Here is a 12,071-nt window from a genome sequence, read left to right as displayed (position 1 = left end):
TTCCCTTTGGGTTCTTTGCAGTTGTACAGATCCAGCCTGTTTTTCCCTAAGCTGCTTCCACTGCAGCTCCCAGTACATACAAGCACTTCATTACTTGCTCTCGCAGTGGAGTGCAAGCCTGCCTGTTGGGGCAGCAGCTCAGTGCTTTGGGACTAGGCTTCCAGACAGCTTAGCCCTGCTTTCGGTACCTACATGGAGGGACCAGACTGCCTTCCTTTGGATATCTGGCCCTCTGTGTCACAAACAGGAGCTGCAGGGTGCAGTGCATTTAGAAACCCGATCAGGTGCTTCTAGCTTTCTCTCAGTAGGGGAGGATGGTGATTTAATTAGTAGATTGATTATGCATTGGATTTGACATCGAGGCTTTCTCACAATGGCCCCAGGAACTAGCCACCTTATAAGGCTCTAGTCACAAAAGGGACTGAAGATTCCCCCTTTGGAACATCATGTTCTTTCTGTTCTGTGATCACAAGCCTGCGCATGTACAGTGGCTCCAGGAGACAGCAGATTTAAGGGGAGGGGAGAATTATCCTTTTGTTTATATTTTCAAATGCATGCGGGCTCAAAAGAGTGGTGGGTGCTCAGCACCTTTCTCAAAGAGCCATGAGGCCATTTGAAGAGCTCACATGGAGGCAGGAACTGGCCTGCAGGCTGGGATGAACAGTGAAACTTGGAAGAGGTTTAAAAGTAGAACTAAGGCTCAGTGAATACCGAGGAGTCTTGCTAATCAGAACTCCCCAGAGATCTATTTTTTAAAACAAATAGAAATCAGGAGAGCCAATAAACTTAGACAACGATACAGTCATCAAAATGCTTTCATTAGCCAGTAACTGGGAAATCACACAGCTAGTTTTAGCAGGAAGGATTACAACAGGGCTTGTGGGTTTCAGCTGTTACTGATTTGCTGTTTAATGGGACTTTGCAAGGTAGAGGAATCCTAGGGGTCTTTGTCTCCTTCACAGATGCTGCATTGGATTCATAGGTGCTAATGCCAAGAGGGTTGTTTGAAGCTTGCTTGACTCCAGTTGAACCTATTCCTTTTTGTTGCACCACTGGGCAACTTTCACAAAAATGGGAGTCTTCATGTAGTGGCCAGAGTTCATGTAGGCAGCAATCTTCTCCAGCGCCTATAGGGAAAGCAAAAGAAGATCCATCCACATAAAGAGATATTATCAGCTTCTCACATGCCCCTACACATCCCCGCAGCCAAAACTGCTATTTGAGAATTGTTCCCCATTGCAAACTAGAAAGGCAGGCAGCCAAGTCTTGTCAAACATGTCTTATGACCCAATTCTTCTGGAGGACCTAGGGTCTGAACCAAAGTTTGCTGAAATCAACGGGAGCCTTGACACAGTCATTAACAGGCTTTGGATCAGGCCCCAAGCACATGATTTTTTTCAGAACTGCTGACCACTCACCACTCCCATTGATTTCACCCAGCACTTCGGAAAGTTGCTGAGCTGCTGTAGGTTTAGGATCAAATGAAGCACTTTCTGAAAGCAGGAAGTTCTATCATTTCTCAAAGCTCCATATCTCAAAAACAGTTTGTCCGATTCCAAACTCATTCTGCTCTTTTAAAAGCTCCTCTGCCCACAAACCAAGCTTGAGAAATTCAGGACTATAATGATGTGCACTTGCAATATATTATTCAGCTACAAAGTGACTATGTGCTGTTCACCAGCTCCCTGTCTGGAGCTCTTTACAAGGGTGACAATGCTGGAACTTGAGCTGTGCGGAAACTTGCTTGTGTGTCTTTAGTGTGTGGCTGCCTTCCAGAGTGAACACTTCCTGTTTAAGGTGAACTCTGATTCCATGTATCGCGAAAAGGACCAAGAGGTAGGTGGTGGTTTTGACAAGACAAAGGGTGCAGAAGGCTTAGAATGGAAACCTTCTATCAACCTCATTTGGGAAGAGTAACTTGACAAAGGGTCACAGGCTGCAGACATTGCAGAACTGGAACTAGCATGGCCAGCCCTGGAGATCAAGAGAGCAGCATGTCACAGGGAGGCAGGGCCAAGTTTACCTCAAATCGGTCGAGAAAATCCTTCAGGTTCTTCAGCTGATCCAGGCACTTGGGCTCGAACATACGTTGCTGATCCAGGATGTCATATGTGAGGAAGTCGACATAGGTGAGCTGGGGAATTAGAATGAAAACAAGCAGAGCATCAGATCAGAGCCCTCCAGATCTGAACTTCCCATCTCCGGCCTCTCTTTAACATGGAGCAGCAGCATCCTCAGTCTCTCTCTAGCCACATACCTTCTCCCCAGCAAACCACTGCCTGTCCCCCAGGAACTGGGAGAACAGCTTCAGCTTCCCAGGCAGCTGCTCCAAGAACTCCAGCTTCAGTTTTTCCTGCAAAAGGGACAAAGGGAAAATAGAGGAATGGGAGCTGTGGGTCAAATCCTCACAATCTACATCACCCCAGAGCAACTCAGTTACAGCTTTCTAATGCAGCCACGGCAGTGACAAGGGTAATTCAATCCCAACCTTCAGGGCTTAAACTGATTCCTTTCAGATCCCTTCAGGTAATCTCCCATCCCAGACACTCTCCTGCCTCCCAGGCCAGCATCAGGTAACTAGCCTGATGCATAACAGAAATTATTCACCTTCCTTTGAAGGAAGAGGCTGTGGCTAAAGAGGGGCAGGAGGCAATGGACCTCACAGACTGGTCTGCTCTGATGCATAATCCCTGTGACCAGCAGTTCCACCTCTCTTTGTCTAGGAGGCACCGTGGGCTGGAGGAACATGCAGTGTTGAAACGAGGGAGGCTTCAAAGTCTAATCCTGCCTCTGCTACTGGTTTACTGTTGGACCTCAAGCAAGTCACTTCACCTATCTCTCTCTCTCTCTCCCATCTCTGTAAAATGGGCATAAAATAACTCCTCTTCCCAGCTAATTAATGGAGGCTTGTAAAGGTCTGGATTATAGCGACACGTTATCCCCATGTGACCCTCCGGAGCCATTTGCTGCACTCCAGCTCTGACCCACACCCCAGGGGAGCAAGGATGCACTCACAAAGTCAGGGCTGTAGCAGATCTTTACAAAGCTCAAGCGGAAATCCATCACCTGGTTCTCCAGCATGTCCACTCTCTGCATCTCTTCCTCGCTTTCGCCAGCTGGAAGCCAGAACACACACAGGGGCAGAGAGGCTTAGCAAACCCGAGCACCAGCATGGTTTAAATCTCAACTAGCATCTAAGGACTTGTCTTCACAGGGGAAATTGACCAGCACAGCTATTCTGGAATAATCTCACTATTCCAGAATAACTACTGCCCATCACTTTTACTCTGGACTAGAGAGTGTCCACATGGGACCTATTCCAGAAGAGCTATTCCTCTCAATTTCCCTCTGCAGACAAGCCTTCAACCTGCAGTGATACTCACCCATCTTGTGCTTGCGTGCTAGGTAGCGGAGGATGGCGTTGCTCTGCGTGAGCTTTGTCTGGCCGTCAATGAGATAGGGGAGCTGGGAGGGCAATGAGAGGGTGTCAGGGAGTAAGTTCTCCTCACCCGTTTACCCTACGCTTGGAGGGCGCTTCCATGCATGTGTACTCAGACGCACTCATTCCCTGCCCCATTTTTTACCCTGCTTGTGAGAGCAGGTGGACAGCAGGGCCCCAGATTCACGGTTCAGTGCCTAGCATTTAACCTTCCGGCCATGCCTAACCACTCATCGCACTCATGCTGGACATGGCCCCGTGCTCCCTGCTGCAAAGACAGCGAGGGCTGAGACTCCTGCATCAGCCGAGGGACAGTGGAAAGCGGGGAACCCTTCCCCAGCCAACAGCCTGGCTCCGCCTCAGTGCCAGCCATGAAACTTGCTAGCCTCTGACCAAGCCTTCCCCCTCTGACCCCGTCCTCCCCAGTGACACACGGGTAAGAGCCACATACGTTCGGGAAATCCAGCCCCAGCTTCTCTTTCTCGTTAGTCCATTGGCTTAAATCCAGTTCTGGACCTGGGGGAAAAGAGCAGGATGGTAAGTCCTATGGCATGGAGACCCACACCCGACTGCATTTCCCTTACCACCAACCCCCCACACCTCACTGTATTTCCTAATCAATGTCACCTCCCTCCACTGCATCGCCCACCCTACTCCCTGCATCCATTCACTGCATCCCAACCACTCCATTGCATCTCCTAACCGTCACTGCCACCCCACAAACACCCACCCCACTGCATCTCTCCCCTGCCTCCCCCACCCCACCCGCCCACTGCATCTGCCACTCCACTCCCACCCGCCCACTGCATCCCATCCCCTCTACTGCATCTCCTAACCATCACTGCCACCCCACAAACACCCACCCCACTGCATCTCTTCCCCCCATCACTCCCACACCCTCTGCATGCCTTTCCCTCCTGTCCTCTTCACCCTCTACATCTTCCCTTCCCCCGTTTCCTGCCTGCCTGTCTGCCTCCTCTCTCTGCCCTACCCTAGTGCCTTAGGCCAAGAGTCTGCACTTTTAGTCAGAAAGGCAACAGTGACTGGTAGTAGAATGGGAGATTGTCCTTCCTCCAGTGCAGAGCTCCCCTGCTCTCTCCCTCTCCCCACATCCCAGGAGCTGGGGGGTGAGGGTCCTGGCCCATGATTCACTTCTACTCAACACTGCTCCAGAGTCCTGGCTGGAGAAAGACTTAGGCTTCCATGCTGGCCATGTACTGGCCCCTTTATAACACTCTAGCAGCAGAAAAGGGCCAGAACCCAGACAGCTCCCCACCAGAAAAACCCTTGGACAGTCCTATACCACCCTTCTGCTCAGCTCCTGGAGTGGGGCATGCCTGTTCTGACATAGCAGAGCATCCACTCAAGGCTCTGATAGTTTAGAGCACCGGCTGGGCTGCTCTGACATTGTGGGCCAGGCCACTTTGAAAGCCCCCACCTCCCCTTTTCCTAAATAGTACCATTCTGGACACACAGCTGGTCATCTGGGCCCAGGAAAAAACAGGAAAAGAACACTGGCACATCTAGGCACTAAGGAGCTCCTTAGCAGTGCTGCAGTGTTAAGATACTTAATGGCCACAATTTTCACCAGTGATCTCTGATTTTAGATGCCAAACCTGGCCATGGAAGCCTGATTTTCAGAAGCAGCAAGCAACCTCCAGCCCCTGTCAAAATCCCTGGGAGATGCAGCTGCTCGGCACCTCTGAGAAAAGTCCTGCTGCTTATTTAAGTGCCTAACATCAAGCACTCACAGCGGATCCTGTTGGCCAACGCTCACATCTGTCTGCACTGGTCTTTCATTTGCTGAAGGTGCCATTTACAAACCTTCCTGCAGCAAAATTAAACAGCTTGCTGCCAAGGCTACCGTGTGGTTCTGGTATGGTGTTTATTATAGTAGTGCCTGAAGCCAGCTGAGAATGGGGCCCCATTGTGCTAGGTGCTGTACAAACACAGAATAAAAGACAATTCCTCCCTGGAAGCCCTTCTCTAGTAGGATGATCCAATAGTTAGAGCATGAGCCTGGGAATTTGGAAGACCTGAGTTCAAATCTCTGCTCTGCCACAGACTCCCTGGGTTTCCTTGGGCAAATCATTGAGCATCTCCGAGCCCAAGTTCCCTGTCAGTAAAACAGGGATCTGAGGCCCAGAGAGACTAATAGTACCTCCCTAACACACTGGGGGGATTGTGAGACTAAATGCAGTACAGGCTGTGAGATGCTCAGATACTACGATAACGGGGGCCATAGAGGACCTAAGATAGGTGGCATCAACAGGAATTTTCTATGGATCCTACAGAAATCTTGGTTGCACCTGGATCCCATAGAAACCTTGCTGCTGAGCACCGTAAACCTGCACTTTCCCCTTAGGACTTTGTAACTAGTGTAGATAGCCCAGCTCACTGCATCATGCTCCGTGTCTGGATTTAACGGCTTCCCTGCCAGCTCAGGTCCCCTTGGCAATCAGGCAGAGTGCACAGTAAGCCCTGCTGATATCAGATCTTCACCACTTCAGATTCACACAGGGCAATATGCAAAGTGTCATTGGCCATCTGTAATCTAGCTTGCCTTATCAGTGCTCAAATGTCTCTTTACATGCTGGTTATGAAATCAACGTGCGGCAAATCCATCCCCACTAGTGCAGACTTAACTAGGATATAAGCTGCCCGTCCTCCAATACCTGGGACATAGGGTCTGGCTCCAGTGCAATGTAGGGCAGCACATGTGGCCACAGCTGGGCTGGCTTTGATCTAGCTAGTGCAGGTACCGACAGCAGTGAAGCGGTGTCAGTGTGGGCCAGATGCCCGAGCACGTACTCAGCGTCCCAGGAGAGCTCATACACACACACGCAGCAGTCACACCTCCAGTTGCAGTGTTGACTGACCCTGAGAGACTTTACTGGGAGGGGCAAGGAGGATATAAAACCAGCAGAACCAAAGGGGAGAGGCAGGGCCCGCGTTCCTGAGAACACTCATTGGTCCTCATGGGCCACTTACTCACACTGATACAAATCTAAGGTCTTCCCTGAGCTTCTGTAAATCCATGCAGCTCCATGGTGCATTGCCCATTTACACCAGCTGAGAATCTGGCCCGTTGATTTCAGTAGCACTCCTCTTGATTTCCACCAATGCTGAGGTTAGGCCCAGTTGCTATCTGGCCAGCATTGGCCCAGCCCAGCCTGGGTCCCCAGCCATGAAAGGCAGGTATTGTAAATGTTACCTATCTTTAATCAACACAAATGATGCTATTGCTTGTGACAAGCACCTCCTGGGGGCCTCTACAGATTCCAGCCGTGGTCCCGAGTCCAGCCAGAGCATAGACTCTATGATTGTCCTCAGTGTAGGGACAATCTGCCAGAATTTGATTTCACTGTTCGGTGTACAGCTAGTTCTTTTCCAGACAGAGCACAGTGGTTAGAGCACAGGCTTGGCATGAGGACAGGACACCTGGGTTCCATTCCCACTCTGTCACTGACTCACTGTGGCTTGATTTTCACTGCAAGAAAGGGTGTTTTTGCACTGCAGTTGCTATCTCGATGTAAAATTCTGGTGGAGGCAAGTCTCCAACCTGAGTTTACAGAGAGATAAATAACTGTTAAACAAACCAAACCTACCACACCTTTTGGTGATGAAGACAAAACTTGTGTGACCTTAACACAAAGACACTTGCCCTTTCTGTGCCTCAGTTGAAAGGGGAATTTTACTTTCCTGATGCCCTGGGAAGTTGAGAGCCCTAATTTTATCGTGATGCTAAAGAGACAAAAAAGTACAATATCGTTATAATAAAGAATCAGTGCCCAAAAGCAACCTGACCTCACCACTTCCCCCTTGCCGCTCCCTGCCCACACACTATTCCAGCTCCACTTTTTGCTCAGGGACAATGTATTTCTTTGGACACAGCTGGGTTTTATTATCGCTCAGAGCAGGCCCCTGACCTTCAGAATTATGTAACCAGAGCTAGGGGTGCGTGACTCAGCAAAAACCAAGGTGGGAATAAAGTTCCGGAGGGGCAGCCGTGTTAGTCTGTACACAGCAAAAACAACGAGAATAATTAGTCCTGGTGGAGAGTCACAGAATCTCTCTGCAGCCACCAAAGAGTTAATCCAAGCCTGGGGAATGTGGAGAGGAAGTGGCAGTTACAAAACTGCCTTCTAGAAACAGGCTGGAACATGGAAAAGGCCTAGGGCTGAGGAACAACCCCAGCTGCCATTGACTCCAACTGGAATTTGGTACCTCAAAGTCCGTCCCTTACAGCAGCAGAGGATTGCCAGCTCAGGATAGAGGGCATTGGCTTCATATAGCGCAAATCCCTGCTGTCACTGAAAGCAATAGGAGTTCTGCTGTCAACTGGCACAGGAGCAGGACTGGACCCTGTAAGCAACAGCAGCTAGCAAATGGGAGCAGATATAGGCCCCAAGGACACGTAGAACCAGACTTTGAAGGAGGAGTGAACTAAGGCAGGAGGGAGAAGAGGGTCCTTCGACCCCAGTAATGCATCTCCTTTCCAGCCATCCTGCCCCACACTGCATGCGCACACAGACACGCCACCTTCCTGAAGTCTAACAGCCCACGAGCCAAATTTTCCACCCAGTCCCACCAGTGGAGCCTCTTGAGCGTAAGAGTGGCACTAACGTAATTCCAGAGGGACTGTACAGAAGGCACTCCAGAACTGACCTCGCTAGCTGATTAATCCTTACATCCCATCCCCAGCTAGAGAGTAAAAGACAGCTTCTACCACCGAGCTGCTGAAACCTGAGCACCACCACCGAGCTCATGGCTAACAGCGAGTCTAAGGTTACAGTCTGCTCAGAACTGATTTCTACCCCTAACTCTGTAGAGTTGTACTGGATAATTCCAGGGGTGGTAGCAAAAGCTGCTGTTCTCCTGCCTGGTGTGATCTGTGAACTGCAACTTGGCTGATTTTTGCGGTGGACAATCTGGCCTGAATCAATGATTTGCTTGCAATTTCTAGCTGTGATCCGGGCTTGATCCAGCATCAGCTTCTTTATTGCTCTCAGCAAGTTTAGACTCTAAATGCAGGGCCTGCCGTAAGGTAATTTGGGAGTCAAGATGCCAGCTCAACAAATGCATTCAGTGCTGTTAACAGACCTGGACACTTATTACTATTTAACACTGTTGAGCATGAATCTTAAAACATTCCTTAGTCCTAATGATAACAGCCCACTCCTCTCTCACAATGTGCTCGTCAATGCATTGGCACTGGTCCAAACCACTTCCGTGTCCCTCCCCACACCAGTACTGGTCTCCGCACAGGTTCGCTGCCAAGATTGCAAAAGATAATGCAGGTTGCAGTCTAGTGCAGCCCGAGGCGTGAACTCCACCCATGACACCTTACCTTCCCCGATGATGCTGTATTGCTTATCCTCAAAAGGAGTGCCCGTGTATTCCAGCAGCAGTCGGATGGCGTGACTAAGCTGCAGAAAGAAACAGGAGAGCATTTACATTTCAGGACCCCTCCAGTTCCATTGGATGAGCCCAGAGCTTGCCCCGCTCCAAAAAACCAAAGAAAAGCAAGATAAATTGACTTTCCTCCCAACCCAATTCTGCCCACTAGTCACAATGACTGGAGCCCTGAACCATACACAGTTCATATATGATGGCTGCTATCTTAGCCAACACACCACAGAGGGGATTGAATCAGGGACCTGTATTGCTCATAGACTTTAAGGCCAGCAGGGACTAGCCTGATCCTCTAATCCAATGTTTCTCAACCTTTTTGATACCAGGAACCGGCTTCCTATACTGTGTCAAGGAGATCTGAGGGACCAGTGCTGGTCCATGGACTGGCCATTGAGAAACACTGCTCTAATCAGACCTCCTGCACACCACAAGCCACAGAACCTCACCCACACCCTCCTGTAATAGATACGCAACTTCTGGCTGAGTTACTGGAGTCCTCAAATCATGATTTATAGACTTCAAGTTACAGAGAATCCACCATTTCCTCTAATTTAAACCAGCAAGTGACCATGCCCCATGCTGCAAAGGGAAACATAAAAACCCCCAGCATCTCTGCCAATCTGACCCAGGGGAAAATTCCTTCCTGACCCCCAAATCTGGCGATCAGTTAGATCCTGAGCATGTGGGCAGGACCCACCAGCCAGGCACCTGGGAAAGAATTCTCTGGAGTAACTCAGAGACCTCCACATCTAGTGCCCCATCTCCAGCCATTGGGGGATTTTTGCTACTAGCCGTCTCAGATGACCACATGCCATTGTAGGCAATCTCATCAGACCATCCCTTCCATAAACTTTTCAAGGTAAGTTGTGAAACCAATTAGGTATTTTGCCCCCACTGCTCCCCTTGGAAGAACTTCACTCCTCTGATCGGATTTGTTAGAATCCTTCATTTAGTTTCAAGCCCAAACTTGTTGATGCTCAAGTTATATCCATTTGTTCTTGCGTCAACATTGGCCCTTAACTGTCTCCCTGGTATTTATCTCTCTGTTGTATTTGTAGAGAGCAATCATATCTCCCTCGGCCTTTGTTTGATTAGGCTAAACAAGCCACGTTCCCTGAGTCTCCTCTAGTACAGTAGATTTTCATTTCTCTGATCATCATAGAAGCCCTTCTCTATATCTGTTCCAATTTGAATTTATCTTTCTTAAACATGGGAGACCAGAACTGCACATAGTATCTCAGATGAGCTCTCACCATTCCTACATATGACACAGGTTTCCACGTGCTCAGTGGAGGAGGGGCTGGCATGGCAGCAAGAACTGAGGGCTGCTCGAGGCAGCAGCAACGGGTGCTGGGTTAGCGCTGGCGTTCCTGTAGCCACAGCTGAGACAGGTGCTGCCACCTGGGAACACTGCTTTGCACTGAACAGCCGGGCAGCCACCATGGGCCCCAAGGGGGCCTTTCTTACTGAGGCCATGGGACAACTAATGCAAAATTGCAATGGGGATCCTGACCTTCCAGCCACCAGCCACTGGCAGGGACTAAACTCACCACCCCCCCCCAAACGCCTGCTATTGGGAAACAAAACTTTTGAAGACTGTTGCAAATAAAGTGCCCAGTCAGAGCCTGGGGGTGGAAGGGTTAATCAGCATTTCACTGCAGAGACTGAGGCGTAAGGGAAAGTGGCCTGGAGGACAATGGTGGACACATTGTGATTTCACTGTACATAAAAGCTGATGAAAACATGTCAGTTGCTGATTGAAATGTACAACTAGGCAAAGTAAGAAGGGCTGCTTGAGAAGGCAGAGGTTTGCTGTAAGGTTACTTGCTTTGTGGATTTTGACATGATGTTGACAATTTGTGCTTTAACAGTGAGAAAGCTTTTAACTTAAAAAAAAAAAAAGCTAAGAGCATGGGGCAGGTTCACACTAAGAGGCGCGGTTCCCCCCAGGGCTCAGATTGAAATGTCAACTGACCGGCTTGCAAGAGCCCATCCCCCTAGCACGGGCTTGCCGCAGCCAAAAGTTGCACAAGACGGGGTGCAGGAAATCTTGGCTACCACCATGACACGTGACCCCAAGCAAACCTGGTAGAGCCACCCGTACCTTTCCCTGCACAGACCTCCGCCACCCCTCCCCTATAGTTAGGGGGCGGCCTGCCCCACTCCTGCACCCCCACACTTCCCCTATAGCTAGGAGACTCCTGCCCCTCTACCATACTCCCCCTTCTCCCATAGCTGGGGGGCTGCCTGCCCCTCTCCTGTACCCCTTCCCCATAGCTAGGGGACTGCCTGCCCCTCTACCATACCCCCCCTTCTCCCATAGCTGGGGGGCTGCCTGCCCCCTTTTTACCCTTCCCCATAGCTAGGGGACTGCCTGCCCCTCTACCATACCCCCCCCCACCCTTCTCCCATAGCTGGGGGGCTGCCTGCCCCCTCCTGTACCCCTCCCCCAAGCTAGGAGACTGCCTCTCTCACTCCTGCATCCCGCCCCCTCCCCTCCCCACTCCGCGCTGCCCCTACTCACCCCGCGGACGTCCCAGTACCCCAGAATGACCCCCATGCTCTCCGTCCGATCTGGCCGCGGCTCTGTGCCCCTCTACCCGATGCGCTCCGTTGTGTGGGGCTGGGGGAAGTGTCGAGGGGGTCGGAAATCGAGCTCCAGCTGCAGCCTCGGAATCCGGTTACTTGCCAGTCCGGCCAAACTGGCTTTCCCAGGCCGGTCACGGTGGGCGTGGGAGGATCCTCCCTGAATCCTGCAGAGACCCGACTACCCCTGCCCTGGCTCTGCTGGGGCGCGGCAGTCTGCACTCCTGGGCAGCCCGGCAGATCCCTCTCGCCAGCGCTTCCGCAACCCTCTGCCCTGTACGCTCCCGGGGGAGGGAGGAACGACCAGTTCCACCCACTATCTCTCGGGGGCCTGGACAGGTTAACTTAGCTCATTGCTGAGCTGGCTGCTCCCTTCAGTGTTATACCCAGGTGCTAGCCAACCTGCGGAGCTCCCTGCAGCAGGATGGAGCCCCCTCCATCTCCTGCTGGGTGGTAGTCGGGCAGTGCGTGGGAGCCACCTAAGATCTTCAGGGATCACAGAAAGCTCTTTTAGTCCCCGCTGTTTCTCAGGCTCCCTTCTGCAATGCTATTAACCCTGTCAGCAGCACTGCAATGCTCTGTCAGAGGATCCCATTGATAAACACTTCTCCATCTTTTGCAAGGCTAGAGC

At 50.9% G+C, this 12,071-nt stretch overlaps 1 protein-coding gene across 1 annotated transcript; it reads right to left on the bottom strand.

Annotated features, from left to right (window-relative positions):
* Positions 1-797: 797 nt before the first annotated feature.
* Positions 798-11,540, bottom strand: LOC137142281 (glutathione S-transferase Mu 1-like). Its single transcript, XM_067531545.1, has 8 exons — positions 11,379-11,540; positions 8,790-8,868; positions 3,891-3,955; positions 3,384-3,465; positions 3,016-3,116; positions 2,258-2,353; positions 2,024-2,134; positions 798-1,127 (listed from the first exon to the last, which is right to left on the bottom strand). The coding sequence occupies exons 1-8, from the start codon at positions 11,412-11,414 to the stop codon at positions 1,032-1,034; spliced, it is 666 nt and encodes a 221-aa protein (XP_067387646.1). The 5' UTR covers positions 11,415-11,540; the 3' UTR covers positions 798-1,031.
* Positions 11,541-12,071: the final 531 nt, after the last annotated feature.

Source organism: Emydura macquarii, unplaced genomic scaffold (assembly GCF_026122565.2).
Source record: "Emydura macquarii macquarii isolate MOO-44397 ecotype Brisbane River unplaced genomic scaffold, CSIRO-AGI_Emac_v2 contig_3220, whole genome shotgun sequence".
NCBI classification, from domain to species: domain Eukaryota; kingdom Metazoa; phylum Chordata; order Testudines; family Chelidae; genus Emydura; species Emydura macquarii.
This window is presented reverse-complemented; position numbering and strand designations above follow the sequence as displayed.

Bases quoted from the DNA above. Each gene is read 5' to 3' on its own strand.
- LOC137142281 (XM_067531545.1), bottom strand. From the start codon at position 11,414: ATGGGGGTCATTCTGGGGTACTGGGACGTCCGCGGG. The intron at 3,956-8,789 runs GTAAGGTGTCAT...CTTTTCCCCCAG, and splicing joins ATACAGCATCATCGGGGAAG to GTCCAGAACTGGATTTAAGC. The intron at 3,117-3,383 runs GTGAGTATCACT...TCTGGCTTCCAG, and splicing joins AGCACGCAAGCACAAGATGG to CTGGCGAAAGCGAGGAAGAG.